The sequence below is a fragment of the Epinephelus lanceolatus genome, chromosome 9 (assembly GCF_041903045.1).
Source record: "Epinephelus lanceolatus isolate andai-2023 chromosome 9, ASM4190304v1, whole genome shotgun sequence".
Lineage (NCBI taxonomy): Eukaryota > Metazoa > Chordata > Actinopteri > Perciformes > Serranidae > Epinephelus > Epinephelus lanceolatus.
This window is the reverse complement of record NC_135742.1, coordinates 44711037-44730655: the sequence shown is the minus strand read 5'-3', so window position 1 is coordinate 44730655 and position 19619 is coordinate 44711037. Positions and strand designations below refer to the sequence as shown.

Below are 19619 nucleotides of genomic sequence, written 5' to 3'. Positions count from 1 at the left end.
CTCTCTTCCTCTCTACCCTTCTCCTCCTTATCATAACATCACAGATTAACATTGCACATGAAGAATTAACATAACAAATGTAAGCTAGCTAACTACATTTTCACCTATAGTATGTGCAACTTGAGTGCAGGGTCTCCACCAGAAAAGTTGTTAGGCCAGGTGGCAAGCATTTTTTGATTGGGCCTGGCTCTGGCTGGTGGACAAATGTCTTTTTTGATGGGGGCCAGTGACACTTAGTTTGTGTTTTAATGCTAGAAATGCAGCTAAGTTATATTGAAATAAGTTTTTGTGTGTCTCATGCATATGAAATATGATGCAGATTGGGTATGAATTTATGAGTGATTGAAATAGAGGGACAAAACAAGATTTTGCAAAGGACCCCCAAAAAGCTAGAAACAGCCCTGCTTGCGCTCCCTCTATACTTAAACTTTGCATATACAGCAGACTTGTAGTAACACAGGTATAAATGGCAAATGTAGTGAAGTAAAACGTAGATTACTGGCTCAAAAATACTTGAATAAAAAGTAGAAGTACAGTTAAAAACAGGTCCATGAACAGGAACATAACTAGTCCTGGATATACCAACAGCCATACAAGATGTAAATGTGACAGATTTATTCAGCTGATTAAAATGAATATGTTAAAGTTAATTAAACTAAAACATCTGTTGGAGAAAAATGCCTTCACAGATACTATGACCACAGCTGAGCACTCATTTGAATGTATACAATCTGGGTTTTATTCCTTTATTCTTACATTTAGCTTTCATAATTTGTAGGCACTTGTGCCTGTTAAAGTCTCCTCAGGTGTCTTCTGAAGTGTAGATGTGTTGCTTCAGTCACAACAAGGAGAAAACAGAGAACATACTGCTCTAATGTGGTCATGTTGTGTTGTCTCAAGTGGGTGTATTAGTACTTAATGGATCTAAGACATTATTATAACTAAATTATTTTGTAGTTTAATTTACACATACACAATCAAGCAGAAGGGTTCTGGATTTGCAAAAAAAAAACTGTGCAGGCTACATTTTAGTGCTGTGTTGATTTTGTGTACATGCACACAATAGTTCAAGAAAAAAATCTAAATATATTTGCAGTTTTTTCCAAAACTGAGCAATATGAATTAGACTGGGAGGTGTGTTTCCCTCACTTTTACACCATGCCTTCTTTAGTTCTTGTGTTTCTGTAGATCATCAGTAGGTATACCAGTGCAATGAGGAGGAGGAGGATGAAGAGGAAGAGAATGCCAGCCCAGGTCCCTGGAGGCAGAGCCTTCATCAGTCCAAATCTCTCTGCTGGTACCATACTGCTCAGATTCAGCATGTACCCCAGAGCCCAGCCTATGGAGGCTCCGCCTACCTGCAAAAACACAAGAAGGGACCCACTGAAACCAAAGCACACCATGGACAAGTCTGCTGCTGTCAGTGCCGTAGACAGTGCAGACTTAAATCGTAGCAAATGATGAACAGAAAGGTTTCCTTTACCACTGACATTTTTCTGAAAAGAGATGGAAAGAAGGGAGTCTTCATCAAAATGGTAGCCCTGCAGTAAGAGGACCTGGACGAAGTTGGAAATGGCGCAGACATTCTTCATGTATTTCTCTTTCTGTTTTGCCTTTTCTGTCAGCTATGAGTGGAAATACAATTGATTTTATATTGTTATTCAAATCACAATCACAATATTCAATACCAGATAACATTTGGGTTTTGGGGTTAAAATGAGAGTCTACTGGCCTATTTGGTGGTTTTAAACATGAGCATGTTTGTGAATTATTATCATTATTATCATTATTATTAGTATCATTATTATTATTTTTTGTGTTAATTTTTAGGTTTGGGCTCAGAGAGCTGGGTTCTGGAGAATACCTCAGAGATGGTCATGTTGCAGACAAGTTGAATTGCACTCTTCAGTCGATTGGGGGACATGATGGAGATGTTGGTGAGGCGGCTGAGGTAGTTATGTGTGAAGTAGAAGGCAGAGAATGCCTGTAGAGAAGATGGGACACTAAGTCAATCCAGAGTGACTGACTGACAGACAGAATGACTGACTGACAGAATGACACACTGACAGTTTCTGTGATTATGTACAGCATACCATACCATGACTTAGTCATACCAAAAATTAGAAAAAACCCCCAAAACATTCGGCCACAGGGGGAGCCACAGCAATCGGTCGCATTTTAGCCATTTTAAAGCATTTTTCTGTTGTTATAGCGCCACCCAGTTGCCAATTAGATACATACTACATATCTACCAAGTTTAGTAAAAATCGATATGGCGGTTAGGCATATATAAGAAATTAGCTCTCTAGCGCTCCCATTTTGTTTGATTGGGTCAATAATGTAGGGGTCCCCTCAGATTATGTGTGGTCATATGCCTACAAAGTTGCATGGTGATCGGTGAAACCCTTGAGATGCTATACACCTTTATCTGATGAGCCACGCACTCCGCAATATTCATTGCCTTATAGAAGAAGTAAGTTTTCCAAATTCTGCCAAGAGGGAACTTTAGATATTGGTCCCTAGATTATGTTCACTGAGTTTCATGCAGATTGGTCAAACTTCCTAGGAAGAGATTGATTTTTTTCCAAAAATTCAAAATGGCCAAAAATCTATATAACTGTTATGGGTTCTAAGGCAAATTTGTTCCTCATGAGGAGAGGCATCTCTGTGCAAAGTGTCATGTATCTATGACATACGGGGCATCAGATATGTCCATTAAAAGTTTGCAATTTCAGTGGGTTGCTATAGCGCCCCCCTTTGGCCAATTGATGTAATATTGCTTCATTCGCATCCTCCCATTACCCTCTACCACTGTGCCAAATTTCACGTGGATTGACCGAGTCAGTGAGGAGAAAAACATGGAACAGACACACCCACAGACGAACAGAGTTTTCGTCATTATATAGTAAGATAATGATTACGGCTATTGTGGTACAATACGTTGAAAGTATATATTAATATATGATAGTATACATATGTGCTAATAATCATGTGTATAATAACAGTAGAAGTATGGCTAATGATAGCAGCAGCAGGAGGCATCAGGCAGGACTACGGCAGCAGCACAACCACACACGTCACACTATCCAGGCACCGCTGTGATATAAGTTAACATGCGAGACAGTGGAGCACAAAGGTTCCGGAGAAGAAGCCGAGTTAGGGACATGCAGTATGGCCGAGTTAGCAAGATGCAGTTACAGGACATGAGTGTTAGCAAAAGGGAGAGAGAGAGAGAGAGAGAGAGAGAGAGAGAGAGAGAGAAGGTGCTCAGTGTATTATAGGAGGTCCCCCGGCAGACTAGGACTAAGTCAGCCTAACTAGGTACAAGGCAAGCCTCAGCCGGCCCTAACTATAAGCTGTATCAAAGAGGAAAGTCTTAAGTCTAGTCTTAAATGTGGAGACGGTGTCTGCCTCCCGGACCACAACAGGAAGATGATTCCACAGAAGAGGAGCCTGATAGCTGAAGGCTCTGGCTCCTGATCTACTTTTGGAGACTTTAGGGACCACAAGTAACCCTGCATTCTCAGAGCGCAGTGTTCTGGTGGGATAATATGGCACTATGAGCTCTCCAAGATATGACGGAGCCTGACCATTTAAAGCTTTATAAGTTAGGAGTAGGATTTTATCTAAAACAGTGGAAATGTGTTCTCGCGTCTTAGTTTCTGTCAGTAGACGTGTCGCTGCGTTCTGGAGAGTTTTTAAAGACTTATTAGAGCTACCAGATAATAGGGAGTTACAGTAATCCAGCCTAGAAGCGTGGACCAATTTTTCTGCATCTTTTTGGGTCAGGATATGCCTAATTTTCACAATATTACGCAGATGAAAAAACGTAGTCCGTGAAGTTTGTTTTAAATGGGAGTTAAAAGACAAATCTTGATCAAATATTACTCCGAGGTTTCTTACAGTAGTGCTAGAGGCCAGAGCAATGCCATCCAGAGAAACTATGTCATCAGATTAAGAGTCTCTGAGTTGTTTGGGACCAAGAACAATAACTTCCAGTCTCTGTAGCAGAATTTGATGGTCAGTTGTGATCTAATAAAAGTACAGAGACGAGTCCTTTGTCTGAAGCAATCAGAAGGTCATTTGTAATTTTAACTAGTGCTGTCTCAGTGCTATGATGCACTCTAAATCCTGACTGAAATTCCTCAAATAAATTATTATTGTGGAGAAAGTCACACAGCTGGTCTGCGACTACTTTCTCAAGGATCTTTGAAAGACAGGGAAGATTAGATATTGGTCTATAGTTACACCTCTGGATCCAGGGTGGACTTTTTTAGAAAAGGTTTAATTACAGCTACCTTAAGATACGGCGCAGAACCCTCAAACTCCCAGGCCTCTGGTAGAGGACCCAAGCTTAAGGAAGGCACACCACCCCCATAGGGATTATACAGTTTTTTAGGCAGTTTCCACTTTGCAGAGCATTACTATGCACATTGCTCCCTGACTTTAGCCTAATCATACACATAACAGTCCCCTCCATTTTCCATTGCTATCATTTTTTGACCTACAAGTTCCTTGCAGGAGTATGAATGGATGGAAGCAACAGCGTACCCACCACCACACCACTGTTGAAAAAATTGATTGTGGTGGGCTAGTAAAGTGGGGTGCAACTTTTTAAAGCTCCTTTGGACATAATCATGAGCTTCACAAACTTTGGATTGAGAATGTAAAAAACGTTAGGTAAAACTGTCAAGAAGGACACTAAGAAAGGAAACAAACATTTTCTTCAACATTCTTTGACAAGCTGTGTATTAATGACTGATGTAACATTATTTCTCAGTTGAACTTCTTTTTGTCCATAAAGTAATGTGTTATGATATTTCCTTATCCGCTGTGAGGGTCATAAGGACAGAGGGATGTCGTATGCTGTAAAGCCCTGTGAGGCAAATTGTGATTTGTGATATTGGGCTTTATAAATAAAATTGATTGAATTGATTGATGATATATGTAAAGTATTGACATTTACTGATAAATTGGTATACACTATGTTGTGGAGAATGAGAAAACATTGCAACTTTAACAACATTAATGTTGGTCTATGAGTAAAAACTATTATGCACTTTTTTGTTACTTTTGCCCCATCCGTCTAAATGGCTCTCTTACCATGAAGTTTCCGCTCATACTGGGCTGGAAGACTCCATCAAAGGAGCACTTGGAGTAAGAGCAGCTGTCGAAGGAGAACATCTTTGTGACGTTGTCCAGGCAGTTCTGGTAATCTCCTGTGCCCACGACTGATACAGTCATCTGAGGATTAAACTGGGCCGGCCTGTAGCTCTTAGTACACGGAGAATCAAAGACATCCTCCCCCAGCTTGATAGATATGTTGAACTGTTGTGGATAGCAGGGATGGTACACTTGAGGTTTCACACCTTGAGTCTTAAAGAGGCAAAATAAATAAATAAATAATAAGAAATAAAGATTAGTAGTAAAGTACAGCATATAACAAGTAGGCCTGTAGTTCCAAGTAAACTGGTAGACTAGAAACATATACAATTTACCAGCCTGAATAGTTTGACATTTTTGAAAAAAGGCTTAGGCTCTTTCTTGCAGAGAGTCAGATGAGAGCTGCAGCTCTAACGGCCTCTCTGTGCATCGCGTTCACGTGTGTGCGCTTGCGCGCGAGACCAGCAAAAGCACGTGAACACACGAATGCGGTGCCCATGTCTCACGGTCTTGCGCAAGCGCGCACATGTGAACGCGGTGCACAGAGAGGCAGTTAGAACTGCAGGCTACAATGAGGCTAAAAACAGAGTTCAAATGACGTTTTTTCAAATGACTTTTTATGTAGGGGCTTCAGGACACTTGGATCACTACGGACAAGCAGTATGGAGATATTTTGTAGTTTCAATTATATATTTTTGGACGTTTGAATCTGGGGCGCCGTAAGCCCACATTAGGTGGAGTTGTGCTGCTACCCCCTCTCCCCTTGAATCTCCGCAAGTGATTTGAGGACTCTAAAACTTCACCTGAGCCTCCATCGGCATATGGGTGAGTAGATAATGGCTGAATTTTCATTTTCGGGTGCACTATCCCTTTAACATAAAGACTGGAAATGGGGAACAGGTAGCCTGGCACTGTCCGAATGTTAAAAAAAAAAAAAAAAAATCCACCTACCTACTAATGCCTGTACCCTCTTGGAGTCCCCACTGGTTGCCTTGCAATCTCACAGTGTTGGCAAGATTCCAGTATATCACTGCTAATGGCCAAGAAATAGTCTGGCACCACAAATTGTTATTTTACATTTTGGGTTTTGTCCAGATTAGGCAAGTGAAATACAGTGTGTCAATTAGTGAGCCTTAAGTGCACATTATATTGAGAGTATTTTCACCATGTTACCTTTCCATGAGTCAGCTTGTTTAGCAGTTAGCGGCTTCATTTCTCCATCTATGCTCTCGTCAAAGCCACCAGACTCCATTGAGAGAAAAAGTATTTTAGCTCACTGAACATGGGAGCTGCTCGTCTCTCACTGCCTCGATTAGTAAGTTCGTTTGTGTTATTGCGTGACTTTGGCAAAACTTAATTAACCCTTTTAAATGCCAAAGTCATACACTAACACAACTAATAATTGACTGATTGAGGCCACAGCAGACCAGCAGCTCTTGTGTTCAGCAGTGTTAAATCACTGTGTTTTCAATGGAGTCTAGCTTTGAAGAGCTAGCTAGAATAATTGCATATTTTTCCACAGGTAACCACTGTCTGCCATTAAGGTAAAGCAGTGAAAATATTCTAAATAGAGTGTACACTCAAATTGATGTTGTGGTTTTTTTTTTAGTTGGGACTTTTTTTTAGGTAAAGCTTTCATGTCAAACTCCAGACTGCTTCTCTAAACTGGGGCTGTGCTGACTGACATTTACTGTTTGTAATATACTGACTATGGATAAGTACCTCACACAAACCCACTTCAAAAAATCTGAACTATCCCTTTAAGGCAGAAATCATGAAAATGTTGATGTTTATTAACAGCCATATGTAACTGTTAGGCTTTGCATGTTATGAACAGTACCTTGATAAGATAGGCCAGCAGTTTCTTTACAAACTGGCCTTGACCGTAGCACAGGAAGCTCTGGGTGTATAGTCTGTAGGTTTGTCCATAAAACTTAAGCTCCATCACTTTCTCCTTGTCCTCCACCTCTTCCGAGGTCTCAAAAGTAATCTGTGTGGAAGCTCCGCCCAAATCCAAAGCTCCACTTGTCTTCCTGCCTGGATTCAGCCAACGCCCGACAAAACCGTACTGAATGGCAAGAAAGGAAATGTCAAGATACAACAATTTGAACTGAAGTAGGACAATCAAAATATTCCAGTACTGAGCAGAATTTACTCTGAGAAAAACATCCAGCCAAAAACACCGATATTTTCAAAGCCCCTGTGTGTTTTAGTCATGAAACCAATGAGAGTTTAAGGCAACGTCAGTCGGTCACAATCTGTCAGTTGGTCTATCATTGTGGTTCAGAGTGACACAGCCCTATGGATTGCCATGAAATTTTGTATGACCTGTAAAAGATGAATCCTAATGACTGTGATCCTCTGACTTTTCAGTTAGCACCACCAGCACATCAAAGTATTCACTGCACTAGAGTAGACATTTACTGGATGGATGGGCACAAAGTATGGTGCAGTAATTCCCAGGTGTCGAATCCTAATAACTCTGGTGACCCTCTATGGAGTTAGATTTGTGTCTTTATTACATGCAAGAAAATAAATGATATGAGAGAAAAAAATGTTTGAGAGAAAAAAAATTATTTGAGTTTTCACACTGATAGCAAAAATAATAATATTTGAAACTAAAAAAAGTTTTGAGAGAAAGTATTTTGTCATAGAAAAAAGATTTCCGAGAAAAAAAACTCTCTCAAAAAACTTTTTTTTACTCTCAAATTTTTTTGCTATCAGCGTGAAAACATTTTCTCTCAAAAAAATTGTTTCTGACAAAACATTTTTCTTCTCTCTCTCAAAACCTAAAGGCCCGAACATACTCGGGTGGACCGTACGCGGAACGGACTCCGCGAGGAATGTCCGCAGTCATTCGGGCTTCCATTGTCGAGCGCACTTCCACGTTGTAGTTTCCTGTAAAAGGGCTTGCGAACGTCCGCTTTGAGTCCGCGCGGACCTCCGCGGAGTCCGTTCCGCATACGGTCCACCCCAGTATGTTCGGGCCTTTAGTCTTTGCTCTTGTGTCAGGATTTTGCTTTTGCTGCGAAAATAATGTCATTGGCGGGGCCACGTTCCTATTGGCCAGTCTCAATCGAATTGACAGCTGGGTGAGGATCGTCTTGGGAGTTGAATTCAACTGAATCATTCATCCACCATGGTCGATTCAAATGACCATCACTAATATCATGCTACTTGTTGGCTATATTGTATGTCATTTCCAGTAAATATCACAATATAAAATGCATGTTTTCTGTTTAAAAAATAAAAAACGTTGAAAAATAGCTTGTATTCGCCCATCCTTTAAGTAGTTACGTTTCTAGTCGAGCACACAGCTGATAGGTAGTTACATGGTTTGTTTACATTAAGTAACAGAAGCATATTTAACAGACTCAGTGTGGACAGAGAGCGATGCTTGCTTGCTGTTAGGACACTATGTAAAATTCATATGAGGCACGCATTTTCCATAAAACCATTTTTAAAAAGTGTGTGCAGTGCACCCACCACACCACAATGGGAGAGTAGATGCACAGCCAGGACACTGTCATGTGTTTTTGGCATGAAAATGTAAAAGCCAGACAAATGAGCTCAGCAAGACGATTGTGAGGTATTCCAAAAGTAATTCAAAGTATTTAAAAGACATTACTCAGTCTGAGTAATCTTATGAAATATGTTACAAATTTCATTTTAGAATACACATTCAGTAATCAGTAGTGGAATATATTTTAATAGTAACCCTCCCAAAACGACACACTGTACACTCGATGCACACTTTCCCAATGCCTTTTCAAAGTGGTATTCAGAAATAAGTGTATTTCATAATTCACAACAGTCTATAACAGTCCACTTGTTGGCAGTAATCTGCCTTAATAAGCTTCCTCATGCTTGTGGTCTTAGTGGGCACTTAAACACTGGTAGTAACCATAAATACATCACACAAATACACTTTAAAAAATGATAGAGGATAACACTTAAAATAAAGAAGTTTTTCAACATAAAAAAAATATGTTAAAACATTAACATGTTTTAGTCAGCTGACAACTTATTTTAAGAAGCTGGTCAAAATCAAAAACCTTTTTGACATTTTTGAGTATGACCGAATTAAAATAATAAGTAAGAATATAACTAGAAAAATAATTTGACCAGTAAATATCACCACAACTTTTGGATAAATATTAAGTTGGTTCAACTTAATTGAGCTTTTCAAGATCAAGGCAGATCATGTTGGTTGTACTAAACTGATTGAGTTTGCCAGATTATAAAAGACTTATATCAATAAGGCCAGAGTGGGAACCACTTAACAGGATGAATGCAAGTTGTTACCTTTATTTTGTTTTGTTTTGTTTTCTAAGTTAAGCCAGTGGATTATTTTTAGAGAGTGCTCTTAAAAAATGATTTATGGGGTTAGTGGATAATGCTTAAGACAGCGGTGTCCAAACTTTTTTATTAGGGGTCAGTTCAGATAATATGAAAATATCTGGGAGCCAATTGCTTCTCACATCTAATGGGTTATTTAAATCAAAAAAAGAAAGAAAAGTCACGAATAAATGAGACAAAAACACATGTTTCATCTTAGTGAAGTATTCAACTCTCCATTACTGAAAGTGACGGTTCCCCTTTCCACTTTCCACTTCTCTGCTGTGGCCATGTCTGCTTCCTAGCAGGAAATGTCTGCTGTTAGGTAAGCATTCTATTTGCCTAATAACCATCTGTTTATCATTACATATCATTACATTAGTTCCACCTGTGCAGTTCCTACTTTTGCACATCTACAAACTGTATGATGATCCTGTCATAGTGAGGTGAATGGAAAAAAAATGCTTTGTTTTTGTTTGATTAACCAATATTGTGTGACTGGCCATATATATTAAGTTGATTTTGAAAAGCAAGCCGAGGGCTGTTTAAAATTGGTCCACAGGCCACAATGGGTCCCCAGGCCAGACTTTGGACATGCCTGGGTTAAAATAAATATGTTTTTCAGCATAACAGATTAGTTACATTAAAGTGTTTTAGTCAGTTTACAACCTTTTTTCAGAGGTTGATCAAAATCCTAAACATTTTCTACATTATTGAGTACGTTAAATAAAAAGGATAAGTTAGAATATCTTATGGAAAATAATTTGACCATTAAATATCACCACAACTTTTGGATAATTATTAATTTGGTTCAACCTCATTAATCTTTTCAAGGTCAAAGCAAATCATGTTGGTTGTATAAAACTGATTGAGTTTGTTAGATTATGAAAGACTCATAGGATTGACTCAATAAGGCCAGATTGGGAAAAAGCATCTAAGGGCTGATTATTTTCCTCTGTGATTTCCTGTGTGTTGAGCAAAAATGTCAGAGCTCACCTTGACAAAGTTTTCAAGTAAGTAGTTGACTGTGACCCAACCATATGCCCCCTCCTCTTGTCCACTCAGGATGGTTGCCTCCTTGAATTTGAAAGGGTATGACCGCAGTTTGTTCTCCACTTCCTTCAGTACTCGCTCGGACTCTGTGGCATTAACCATGCTATTAAAGTGTGGTGAGAGTTAGATGGGGAATGAAACAATATTAAATTCTTCCAAGATCCATTCTCATGCATTCATGCATTATTGATAAGCAGTGTGGTAGATATATTAGTACAATGTCCTGTCTTAATAGGAATTTATACTAACTTCAAGATCCTCATCCCTGCAGTAGCTCCCAGACAGAGTGGAGTTTGGTGGTGCCTGGAGTTGGGGATATCCTTCACAGCTTGTTCCAGACAGGCCTCCAGACTTGCTGCTGCACCACCAAGAATACCTGCATAGCTGGATATACCTCCACCTTGACAGAAAGAGAAAGTAGTTCTGTTTACAGCTTGACCCTCTCAAAAAGTGGACTTCCTTGTCTTAGAAGGATGAATGATGAAGGCTCTAGTTGGTGTTTCCAGGGAAACTCTAAAAACAAACCAGGAACAACTGGCAATGACTAAGATGGCACAAATGGCATGGTGAGGAAGTAGAGCACTTAGTAACAGAAGTCTTACACAACACATAGCATGTTGACCTTGCTTCTGTGGTTTTCTTATAAAGTCATTGGATATGTTTCTGTAGGATGACATTGTGGAAGTGGAAGTGAGAATTTCTTCACCACCAGGACAGTCTGGGGTTAAAGTGTCAGTTCAGAGTAAGAAAACAAACATATTTTCAAGTCAAACTCCAGTGGTATATACATGAAATGTTTTGGTTAAGCTTGACCAAGTTTTGAGATTTGTAATTAAAGTGAATGGCATTTTTGAAATTTTCATTTGCTGCTGTGAGCAGCGTAAGTTGACCTGCACTTTACTGTGATAAAATTAAAGTTGATGGATCTTAGAACTTGGGCAAATTAAAGGCCCTGACAAATTGAGTCAGCAGGCATTCGTTGGTCAGTGTTGGGCTCTTGGTGAACATCTGTGGCCCTCGCTGCTGCAGTATGGCCCTTGTCAGCGCTAGTCTGCTTTTTTTTTTTTTTTTTTTTTTTTACCAATTTAGTATGTTGATCAAATTTTGAATTCTGCCATCAGAATTCTGGGCCATCATTCCTCTTTTTTTCACTTATGGATCAATTAGTCTTTGTAAAAAGACATTCCAGGTGTTTTCTGTGCTGTCTAGCTGAAGTCTGCAAATTGTGTTTGTCAGAGTTTTGTCTCGAGTTTTTTGACACTAGTTAGAAATCTGCCTGTAAATGCATATACAGCTGATATGCTACACCCTGGTGGTTGGCTGTATCACAGTGTAAAGTCATCTTTATATTATATACTGGTAAGGTAGCTTAACTTGATAGCAACCTCCCATGTAAAGGCTGTGAATTCGAGTCCTGGGCGGTGCAGTTTTAACATGCTTCTGCCTCCTCAGATGTTGTGCTGTGTGGGTTAGAAACATGTGATTTCAAAGCTATTTCAAGAATTAATGAGATTAATGAGAATTAATGAGATTCTTCCAAGAGAGTTCTACCAATGGATTCTCATGGATTTGTTATTTGTCTTCCTCCTCTTCTTCCTTTTACTCTTTCTCATCCCCCCTTCTTCTTCTTCTTTTCTTATGTCTTCTTCCATATCTGAACACTTCTCCATAGGTATGTTTGGCGTGGCCATTAGGCTTTCCCAGCACAGATAGCTCAGCTGGACCACAATTAGCCATTGTTCTTCTTCTTGCACCTTAAAAATGGATAATAGGATAATAACCCTAAAAAGCAGTGTTGCATCGTATGTTATGCCAGCCCTCTCTCACCCACTGAGAGGAGCTCACCTGCTGCATGACACTCGCTGTGCTGGGTAACAATACCAGTGCCATTTTGCTTGTCAGCCGGCCATTTGTAGATGTACATGGAGGTGTGGGATGAGCCTGCATCCAGAACAATCCCATACTGTAACAGACAGAGCATTACATGTCAGAAACAAAGGTTACAATAATGTAACCATAGCTCTTTTAGCTGAGGTGGAGCCCTCCCCTGGACTCTTTGGGTAATACCCCTCTAATCACTAGCACATCATTTACACACTGACAAAAGCATAGCCAATCAGAATGAGCCTACCTGAATACCTGGGACCTCACAGTATACAGGGAGGTGGATTCCCGCCATCAGACATCCTACACCCTTTTCAATGGGTGATGTAGGAACCACAGGGCCCCTAGGTAGAGCGCTGCGTCTTTGCTAATAGAACTCTAATAGACTCTTTTGGTACAGTTGGCGGAGCCTGATGAATGAACGCCGTCATGACATAACATCGACCCAGCCACACTGATCTTGACCGGCTAAAGGTTAGCCACTGTAGCCTGCCTACTTCTTCATAACCCAGGCCATCACAGTGTGGAAGTAGGGGGCCCCAGCCAACCCAGTTGGTAAGGAACCGAACTGGGTGGAGCTTTGGTCTAACCTTGCAGGGGTTGAAAGACAGGCAATAGACTGGGGAAGCGCCTGAAAGGCCTTGCAGGCAGGTGGCTGCTAAACACCACTGTGCTTGGTCTGCACCGAGGCACTGATGACATCCTTGAAGTGGCAACTCAATCCATGCAAGAAGCTGCTTAGTGTGCTACTTGCCATTCACTGAAAAGAAAAAAGATGTCTGACGGAAGGAATCCGCCTCCGTATATATTTTGGGGTCAGCATTTATTTAGGTAGGCTCATCCGGATTGGCCGCCTACATTTTTACTTTTCTCAATGTGCAAATGCGTGCTTGTGATTAAAAGGAGTTTTACCCAAAGAGTCCAGTAGAGGGTAGAGCCTGTGTGAGATGGAACATACATTATGTTAACAGAACATACATCATGCCTCCAGGACAGGGGCAGGCTGGGGTTGAAATTCAGCCTGGGAGCGTGGTTTGGAGAGGCTCAATGTATATGGTGACTACGGCCCTGTCAGCATGCATAATTAGGCTGCAGTTGTCTGGTGAAGGTGTGAAGTGTGCTGGTCTTGTCATACAAAGTTTGATGGAGTGTCAACTGGACAATATGGAGATATTTGCATCTTGAAAGCTGGACTACAAATGTGGATAGACAGGGAGAAACACATGCAAGCCAAAGACATGGTAAGATATGATATTCCTCACTATATGAAGTCACTGATAACAAGATCTGTATCATGTAGGGATGTAACGATACCAGAAACTCATGATACGATATTATCACGATATTTATACAAGGGGAAAAAAAGAGAAAATTTATTGTTAAAAATAGCTATTTTATTCAAAAATAGTGCATGTACACTGTACAGCATGTTATTTTTTAACTTGGAAGCGTATCATAAACAAATCAACACACAGTTGAACATGTGCTTTCATTTCCCCCCTATTACTGCTAGGCAGGCAGACATTAAAGTGCCATAACAAAGTCATGTCAATTAAAACTATAGTGACAGAATATGAAAATGGAAACATTCGGTATTTTTTAACCTACTCTGAACAAAAGTAGTGTAGTACTATTACTAGAAAGTCATCTGAATGACATCAAATTATGAGGATAGAGTAGTCTTAATATTCATCAAATATACAGAACTTAGAACAATCAGACCCTGCAACAACAACAAAATTAACAAATTAGAAATAATGTAAACTCAATAACACACAATCCCTCACTCACAGATACACAGAGAGACAGAGAGAGAGAGAGAGAGAGAGAGGGGGAGAGGTGGGTAGAGATGTGTGTAAAAGAAAACCAAAATAAATAAAGCCCAGCCATCTCCCTGGAAGTCATAGAAAAACTCAAAAACACACGATTCACTCAGTTTGTTCACGCCAGGTTGACAATCTTGACATCAAGGAGACCCTAGAACAGGAGATGAGGAGAGGAAAGCTCTAGTCCTGCGCTTTCATGTGATATGCATAATAATAAGAATAATCCATCCAAAAGTAATGTGTGTGCAAAGCTGTGTGAAAGCTTTGTTATACATTATTTTAGTGTAACTTTATCATTTTCTTTCTTGTCGGAAAGCCACGATTCCGCTGTTTCACGTGATATGCGTGGCTTCTCGCTATGACGAACGGTCGTGGAGAAAATCAATAGAGAAGAACAGTCAATCTCCTTAAGCCTGATTTATGGTCCTGCGTTGACTCAACAACGTCGCTACGTTGTTGCCGTGACGCCGTCGCGAACCCTTCGAACTTCTCCGTCACTCTGTTTCATCGCGGTGCAATTCCTCCGGTAGGAGGCTGCATTCCTTTCCTGAGTGGTTATTGTTTGTTTAGCTTCCGGCTTTTCCGGTCACAGAGAAACGAACGCGGAGCATGGACAGACGGCTCCGGCCGTATCCATATCCGTATTGAACGTTGAGCATAATAGCATATATATAATGAGCCTTAATACTGCAACATCTACATCGCAACAGAAGATGTTTAAAGATGGCGGGGATGGCGCAATCTGGAAATACGGAACCGGAAATGCGTTGCTACCAAGCAAACCAATCACAGCCCTGCCGGTCTGCGCTGGGTCTGCGTCGCCTCGACGTGTAGTTACATTTTTGGGGAGGTGTACGTCAGGCTATGCCGGGGGCTACTGCGAGCCTTCTGCGAGCCTTCTGCGTAGCCCCGTACCCTACGACGTAGCGACGTCGTTGATTCAATGCAGGACCATAAATCAGGCTTTACTTTTATTCGCTGTTTCCTCCGGTCACGCACGGGTCAGAGTCGAAGGCTGAGAGGCTGAGCTGCACGAGTCTGCTTTCACCTGCGCGCGCAGTTGCATGCAAAGGATTATGGGGAATGTAGTCACACAGTCATATTACCGGCTCTGTAGGAGAAAGCAGCTATATAACTACCGTGGCATTCCCAGGACGGTATCGAGAATTTATTTTATCGCGACACCGTGAAATTCGACATATCGTTTCATGCCTAGTATCATGGATTGTAAAGAAATTCGTCAGGTTTTTATTTTGTAGACAATTTGATCTGTATTTATAGCGTGATGGGATGACAGCACAATGATGTGTGGTATCATTGGAAAGCTCTGCTCCTGCGCTTTCTGTGATATGCGTGGCATTTCTGTGCGACCCTGCATTCGCGAGTAATCCATCCAAGAGTAATGTGTGTGTAAAGCTGTATGAAAGCTCTGCTATTCATGATTTTAGTGTAACTTTATCGTTGTTTTTCGCTGTGAAAACTGTGGACTACCAACAAGTGGTCTTGTCGGAAAGCTGCGGTTCCTCTGTTTCACGAGATACGCGTGGCTTCTCGCTATGACACACGGTCGTGGAGAAAATCCATAAAGAAGAACAGGTGTGAATTTGGACGCACTATGCGTCTGCTAATTTACCCCGCTCCTCTTTCTTTATTTTTCTTTTTGTAACAGGAAAACAACAGTTTATTGACTGAGCGGCTGAGCCAATCACATTTCAATAGAAGCAAGGATCAGCTCAAATTGGGAAGTGCCGCTCGTATCTCCCCTTAATATGCAAAATATTAGATTGACCCAGTCTGACGTTCCACTCTGTGCAACCTGCGGCTGCGAGGGCAGGCTGCTGCGGTCAACCGCGGCTGCATTTTATGGGGTAAAAAAACGACCACCGGCCGGTTCGGCCTGGAACAGACTGGCCGTTCGGGAATACTCCAAAACCTCCCTATGGCCAGCCCACCCCTGCTCCAGGACCTCACTCTAGCCATTATAATGTTGCTCAAAGTGTAATATATTGCTATGCTGATGTATCATATTGAACCAATATGACATCTGGAATGCTTCAGTGCACAGAAACTAATGTCAAATGGTATTGTCTGTGTACATTTTATTTACTATGTATTTGTATTAGCACTTGTCATCACTCGGTGTTGTACAACTTGTGCATGGTTCTTCTGTTTAGTTTGTTCTCAGCTGTGGTATTGACAGGATGTGGTTACAGCAGAGGCATCCTCTGAACTTTGCAACTTCTATACATTTTTTTGTTTAAGATTATTGCCCTTTGTGGTTGAACTAATTCTTTTTGCAAACAAATAGTCTGCTGTCAGACTTAAACTCATTTGCTTCAGTAACATGGGTTATGTATTATGTTGTCTTGACTCATTCATCAATATTGACTTGGTTTCTCCATGTGTGCTTTTTTGCAATGACAACTTCAAAGCATCAAGTTCTACTCAAACATTACTTCTTAGTTAAAGGGCAAAAACTGTATGTAGCAGAATGAGATAAATTTCTGTACCCTTTTCAAAACGATTTCAATGTGTCTGCCACATTAACAAAAGCAAGAGCACATGAATAACATTCTCACAAAGAATCTCAAACAAAGCTCACAAACCGTTTCTTTTATCTTACACTCTTTGATTCTTTTTGTTGTCCAATCAGTGGTGCTCTGTGCCACTTCCTTCTGCAGAGCACATTTCAACTGCTGAGGCTGGTATCTCTTGCATGTCAAGCGAAGTGCACAGCTGTGTGTTTCATTTTGAGCATTTAGCTGAAGCAGAGACATATGGCTGAGCAAGTTCGTATTAGAGTCATGTGTCTCTGGAACACTCCACTAGACTTAAGTAAAAAAAAAAAAAAAAAAAAAGTGAAACACCCTCCCCACATGTTCAAATAGTAGACCCCAATTTAAACATTATTATCTTAATGGAACTTCTAATGTGCACAACCACATATACATTAATAAAACCCTCATTCAGAGACAAAACTGGTGCCCCCTGCTTATGGCAAAGCGCAACTGATGAGCTATGGTGCTAGTAAGAGATGTATGTATATTGTAAAGAAGGGCTAGAATAGAATATAAATCTAGGATGAGAAAATAAAATAAACGACCCTCCCTTGTTCTCCCAATAAGATCAGACCACTCCTATAAAAAGATAAAAACTGTACCTGCCAATCATGAAATACTGCATTAAATATATATATATATTCATTACCATGTTTTCGGGTGGTGTCTCCATCTCTTTAGCCGGAAGGACCACCAGCAGAATCCCGACTATTGCCAGAATCAACAGCATGGTCGCAGGGATGATTTGGGAGTATCGGTGAGCCATACTGGAGACTGTGCGCTCGGACGCTTCTGGCTGCTCTGCGTAAAAGCGCGCGAGCACTTAATGCTCAGTAGGGAAACCCGCAGAAATAAAGGGCGTGCATTAAATAGCTTACGGCTGTGGGTCTGGTCTGAGCGTTTGACGTATGATTTGGTGAGATGTAGGCCTACCGCTTCCTCCTACCCCTGCAGGCACCCACACAGAGTTTGATGTTTGTTTGACGTTTGGAATAAAGGTTGTCTTCTCGGCTGTGAAGTATGGAGCCCCAAAGTGTTCAATATAAAATAAATGAACGAGTTAGTATTATTAATAAGTAATCACATGAATGATCCGATGATGGTTAAGTATGTGAACACATACAAGAAATTTAACTCCGTGTTTCTTTTTTTCATTGCTTTTAATGTACTTACACACAGTGGTGGACAGTAATGAAGTTTACTTGAGTAGCCTACTGTACTTAAGTACATTTTTGAGTATCTGTACTTTACTTGAGTAAATTTTTGGGGGATCGTTTAACTTATACTCCACTACATTTGAAGGACAAATATTGTATACCTTTTACTTCATTGCATTTCTATTGATGCTCTGGTTACCCACTACTTTTGCTCTTATGTCAGCTGATGAAATTCTGATACCAAAGAAAGTAAACTGTTTCTGCTGATTCGCGTATGGTTTGTCTTAGTCATATTGCCGTACCTGTACTACGTCATGCTTAAAACAAAACTTTACTTTGGCGGTTCACATCCACATCATGCGATAGCGGTGTCGAAGGCTTCAGCAGCAATAGAGGAAGAAACCGCCAGAGAAACTCCCCTGGCCCCGAGCATCTGTGGCTGTATCTCAAGCCCAAGTTCGAGATTTTTGATACGAAGAATAATATGGGGTGCCGTTTGTAAAATGGCTCACGCTGAAAATAACATCAACATTTTGCCACATTTAGCTTCAAACAATGTTTAAAAAAGTGTTGTGAATTTTTTAACGTCACCTTTTACCACATTTACAGCAATATTTGTTAACTTATATTTTATAAAATATATTAAATAGTTAAATCTGAATATTAAATGTGGCACCTAAATATTAAATGCTAAATCTAAATATTAAATCTAAATTTAAATCTAAATGTTAAATCTAAATTTAAATCTAAATGTTAAATCTAAATGCTAAATCTAAATATTAAATCAAATCTAAATCTTAATCTAAATCTAAATGTTAAATCTAAATGTTCTGGGTGAAACTAAATATTTAGCTAACATGTAAATTCACACTGCCGGTCACTGGAAGTACCTAAACAAAAGCTTGAGATGGTCAGACTGTGTTTACAGAATCAAATAACGAATTAAAACCAACTTATCGGGGGAAGTGAACACTTGAACATACATTAGCGTGATAATAACTACCTAAAATAACAAAAAACATGTTTGGAGAAATTTTATTTGACGTATTCACCTTATTTTTCACGGAAACACGGAGGCAAAACAGAACGCAGCCAGCTTCCGTTTTTTTGTGCAACACTTCTGGTCCAGCACTCTTGACCACTGTGTAAATGGGAATCGCCTTGTTGTTTACCTCGTTGAGTTTAGCTATGTATATTTAAGCAATGTCACACGAGAGGCAGTGATGTTGTACTGTGATATCGTCACGGCTGTGATTCGGTTGTAGGCACGAGGCCGCAGGCATCACGAGCTTGAGTGTGATATTGCTTTTATACAACAGTTCAACAGTTAAATAAGCAAGGCTGATTAAGAAATGTTGAAAAATGAGGACAAAATAGATAATTTAAGCATTTTATTTGTCTTCCGCCAACAAAAATAGTTCTCTCAGGACTCCGCTGTCACCGTTGCTATGTAACGCAGACATGGTGCGCCAGGCACTTGCTCTTTATACACATTTATCTGCACATTTCCATTAATTGTGCAGCCGGTGAAATAAGTCTCTGGTGACTGCATGGTGGACTGTCGCTTCACAGGCACAGCCAACTCTGCCTTCTGATCTGACAGTATGTTGCTTTTCTCCAAGTCATTGAGCTCTGCTGAT

The 19619-nt window shown here is 40.3% G+C and overlaps 1 protein-coding gene across 2 annotated transcripts; it reads right to left on the bottom strand.

Annotated features, from left to right (window-relative positions):
• Positions 1 to 600: 600 nt before the first annotated feature.
• On the bottom strand, positions 601 to 17660 carry LOC117252175 (ectonucleoside triphosphate diphosphohydrolase 2-like). 2 transcript variants are annotated; one of them, XM_033618885.2, is made up of 9 exons: positions 17472 to 17660; positions 12400 to 12517; positions 10804 to 10954; positions 10498 to 10657; positions 7004 to 7231; positions 5104 to 5376; positions 1865 to 1984; positions 1484 to 1625; positions 601 to 1358 (listed from the first exon to the last, which is right to left on the bottom strand). In XM_033618885.2, the coding sequence occupies exons 1-9, from the start codon at positions 17586 to 17588 to the stop codon at positions 1168 to 1170; spliced, it is 1500 nt and encodes a 499-aa protein (XP_033474776.2). In that variant the 5' UTR covers positions 17589 to 17660; the 3' UTR covers positions 601 to 1167. The 2 variants fall into 2 exon arrangements, with proteins under 2 accessions (XP_033474776.2, XP_033474775.2); XM_033618884.2 differs by having other exon boundaries at positions 1491 to 1625.
• Between the last annotated feature and the right edge of the window lie 1959 nt (positions 17661 to 19619).

Excerpts from the sequence above, each read along its gene's own strand:
- LOC117252175 (XM_033618884.2), bottom strand. The coding sequence starts at position 17,588 with ATGGCTCACCGATACTCCCAAATCATCCCTGCGACCATGCTGTTGATT. Across the intron at positions 10,658-10,803 it reads GCAGGGATGAGGATCTTGAA|CATGGTTAATGCCACAGAGT; the intron begins GTTAGTATAAAT and ends ACACTTTAATAG. Across the intron at positions 7,232-10,497 it reads TACTTGAAAACTTTGTCAAG|TACGGTTTTGTCGGGCGTTG; the intron begins GTGAGCTCTGAC and ends CTTGCCATTCAG.